We start from the raw sequence: 3,452 nt of genomic DNA, 5'->3' as shown, positions 1-3,452 counted from the left end.
TGACTTGGGTGTATAGTATATAGCATCTCTAGCTGGCTGATTTGTAATCGTTTCCTGAGAGGAGTACATTGATTTTTTTTTTCTGGATTCATATTGATAATGAGACCTGCCAGCACAGTACAGACAGCGTAATTATGATAAACATGGACTCCCTCTCCCAAGAGGGATGTCGGAACAATACAATAAAAAATCATATACCTCTGCAATACATGTACATTCTCTCATGTGTTGTCTCTTTACAAACACTGCAAGTACAAGAGAACACCTGTTGGATCTACCAGAAATCCAGAGAGCTCCTAACTTCCTGGCATCAGTGCCGCTGCTGCACTGTACTGACAAGCAGTGTTGTCAGTCCTGTTCTCACCTTCTTGATTAAAAAAACATCTCTGTTTCCTCTCACCTCCATAACATATAGGAAGGCGTGCTGTAGTCCAGCAGGAGAGAACACAAGCAGACAACACTATTTGGGATTTCAGTGCACCACAGACAGTGCTATCAGCTCACAATAAGAAGTTATGAGCTCACTGGATTTCTGGCAGGTGAAAATGTTCTTCTGTACTTGCAACATTTTTTCAATCACAGAACCCTTTAAAAAGTTGAGGTGCACCGAAATGGAAATTTCAAAACCAAAATAAAAAAAAATTGTCAGGCCGAAACCGAAAATGTTTTTTTATTTGACTTTTTTTCAAATTTTTGAAATATTTTATTTTTATTTAATAAACTTTTTAATTTTTTTATATGTATTTATTAATTCATTTTTTATTATGATATATCGGTGCATCCCTATTTAAAAGCATGCAAAATCTTGAGGCACCCCAGTCTAAAAAGGTGTAGAAAACATAAATGTAAAAGAAAAATTACATGTGGCCCCTCCAAAATTCATACCAGACCCTTATCCAAGATAAGGGTCTGGTATGGATTTTTATAGGAGACACCATTGAAAAACACAAAGAAAATGGGGTTCCCAAAGTCTATCTACGACACTTTAGGGAGTGTATCTACAACACTCCAAGAAGTGTGTTCTGTTAATTGTATATGGGTAATACCTGTAATAATAACAGCCATTTAACCCTTTATTGATATCACATGATTGTATGTATACTCTTCTCCCCATTCTCCTGCAGACTGAGCTGTCCAGTGACAAGGATGGACTATAACCCTGACCCATACCACTGATCAGCTTCCGATCATTTTCATTTACAATGTGAATATAAAAAGGTGCCCAGAGTGACAGGAAGTCCCAACCATTGCCACTTCCTTCTGCTGGAAAGCATGGTCTGCATGTCAAAGTATAAAGGAGCAATGAATAACCCAATCAGCATCATTCATGTATTATTCACATGATCTGAGAACATATTTGTGGCCATTAGTGATGTAGAATCAGACATAGTGGAAGGGAGAGCAAGCAACAACCGAGTCCAGATCCCTTAACTCCAGGACTGTGGATCCAAAACACACACTGGTCAGCTTGGGCAGGGACTGTCATGCTGGGACCTGCAGTTCACCAGCAGCACTGAGGCCCCCGCCGGAGGCCGCAGAGTATTTACATGGAGACAGGGAAACCAAGTAATGACCCCGCAGGGTGACTGGCCTCCACTTGGGGAACTCGGTCACGGCGCTATGACAGCCTATGGAGAATACAGCTCAGCCCTCTACACCGACATTCTTCATAGACCTGTACCTGGCCGCCTCCTCGCCTGAACAGCACGTCGCTGCCTTCCTCCAGACCTGCCATAGGCACGCTGCCCGCACACACTACGTCTTCACTTGGCCCACAGGAGCATCCGTACTACTTCATCACCATAGAGCTGCGGAGGAAGCCAGCAGAGGAGCCTGGGAAATAACAGCGCCCTCTGGAGGATGTGCGATGTTATTTACACCGCTTAAAGGGACAGTACAGAGAGGGGAACTCATCAACTCTGGAGCGGACAGACTCTGGAGCAGTTGCCCATAGCATGTTAGCAGGGATCCCAACCTGAAAAAAGTGATTTCAGGGAGGTGCCCTCCCCCCACCCCCCATCCGCGAGAGGGGGGGAGCACCCCCCTGAAATAATTGCAGATAGTAAATAAGCTATTGCTTCCCTTGCTATCAGCAGGTTTTTTGTTAGTATTCTGACAGCTGCTGCCGTCAGAGTAAAAAGAAAACAAACAGCATAGAAATGCAATCTAACTATTAATTCCTATGCTGTTTTTTGTTTTCTTCTCTGACGGCGGCCGGTGGCCCCGATGTCAGGAAAGAAAAAAAAAAAAAGATAGCAGGGAAAGGTTTACTCTATCAAGTAGAGTAAACCTTTCCGGAAGAAAATGTTTCTCTCCGGGGCGGCCGGGAGCCACTATCTAATAGCGGGAGACTTAGAGAGCGTCCAGGGGGAGTTGGGATGTCTGTGTTAGTGAGGGGTCACTGTAAATACCATGATGAATACCAGTGTCTTAGGCCCCATTCACACTGAGCGACATGAAAATCGCGCGATTTTCCATGTGCGATATTGCGCGAATTGTCGTGCGACTTTTTCCTATTGGGCTGTATGCAATCAGGAGCAAAATAGCTCGAAATCCGCAGAAAAAAGGGTCATGTAGGAGCGACAAGCTACAGCAACGAGCTACAAGCGATATTGAGCGGCGAGATGTGAACAGCTCCATTGAAATGGATTGGAGAAGCTACATGGATCGATATCGCACGGAAATATGAGCGATATCGCTGCAAAAATCGCGCGATAAATCGCTCAGTGTTAATGGGGCCTTAGGCCTCATTCACAGATGCGGCTGAAGGGCAATAAAACATGTAGTTGATCAGCGTTTGGTCAATAGTGATGTGCAGGGGCTTGGGGCAAACCCAGTTCGCTGTAGTTCAGCCAAGCCTGTGCAAATCTGTGGTCATCGTAAAGTTCCCTGTTACATTGGTGGTCAGTGTAGAATCTCCCGTTATATTAATGGGCAGGGTGAGGGTTCCATTACATTGGCGGTCAGTGTGGAATCCCCCCTTACATTGGTAGTCAATGTGGAATCCCTCCTTACATTGGTAGTCAGTGTAGAATCCCCCTTACATTGGTGGTCAGTGCAGAATCTTCCCTTACATTGGTGGTCAGTGTAGGATCCCCCCTCACATTGGTAGTCAGTGTAGAATCCCCCTTACATTGGTAGTCAGTGTAGAATCCCCCTTACATTGGTGGTCAGTGTAGAATCCCCCTTACATTGGTGGTCAGTGTAGAATCCCCCTTACATTGGTGGTCAGTGTAGAATCCTCTTTTACATTGGTGGTCAGGATAGAATTATTTCTTACATTGGTGGTCAGTGTAGAATCTTCCCTTACATTGGTGGTCAGTGTAGAATCCCCCTTACATTGGTGGTCAGTGTAGAATCCCCCTTACATTGGTGGTCAGTGTAGAATCCCCCTTACATTGATGGTCAGTGTAGAATCCCCCTTACATTGGTTGTGTGTGTAGAATCCTCTC

General features: G+C 44.7%; 1 protein-coding gene across 2 annotated transcripts in view; it reads right to left on the bottom strand.

The window, feature by feature from the left end:
• The window catches only part of SMN1 (survival of motor neuron 1, telomeric), a 15,535-nt gene extending 13,708 nt beyond the window's left edge, over positions 1-1,827 (bottom strand). For both annotated transcript variants that reach the window (XM_018558229.1, XM_018558230.1), the window contains exon 1: positions 1,682-1,827. In XM_018558229.1, coding sequence (XP_018413731.1) covers positions 1,682-1,735 — 54 coding nt within the window. In that variant the 5' untranslated portion in view covers positions 1,736-1,827. The remainder of the gene's footprint in view (positions 1-1,681) is intronic.
• Between the last annotated feature and the right edge of the window lie 1,625 nt (positions 1,828-3,452).

Source organism: Nanorana parkeri, unplaced genomic scaffold (genome assembly GCF_000935625.1).
Source record: "Nanorana parkeri isolate BGI_ZX_2015 unplaced genomic scaffold, ASM93562v1 scaffold327, whole genome shotgun sequence".
In the NCBI taxonomy this organism is placed as follows: domain Eukaryota; kingdom Metazoa; phylum Chordata; class Amphibia; order Anura; family Dicroglossidae; genus Nanorana; species Nanorana parkeri.
This window is presented reverse-complemented; position numbering and strand designations above follow the sequence as displayed.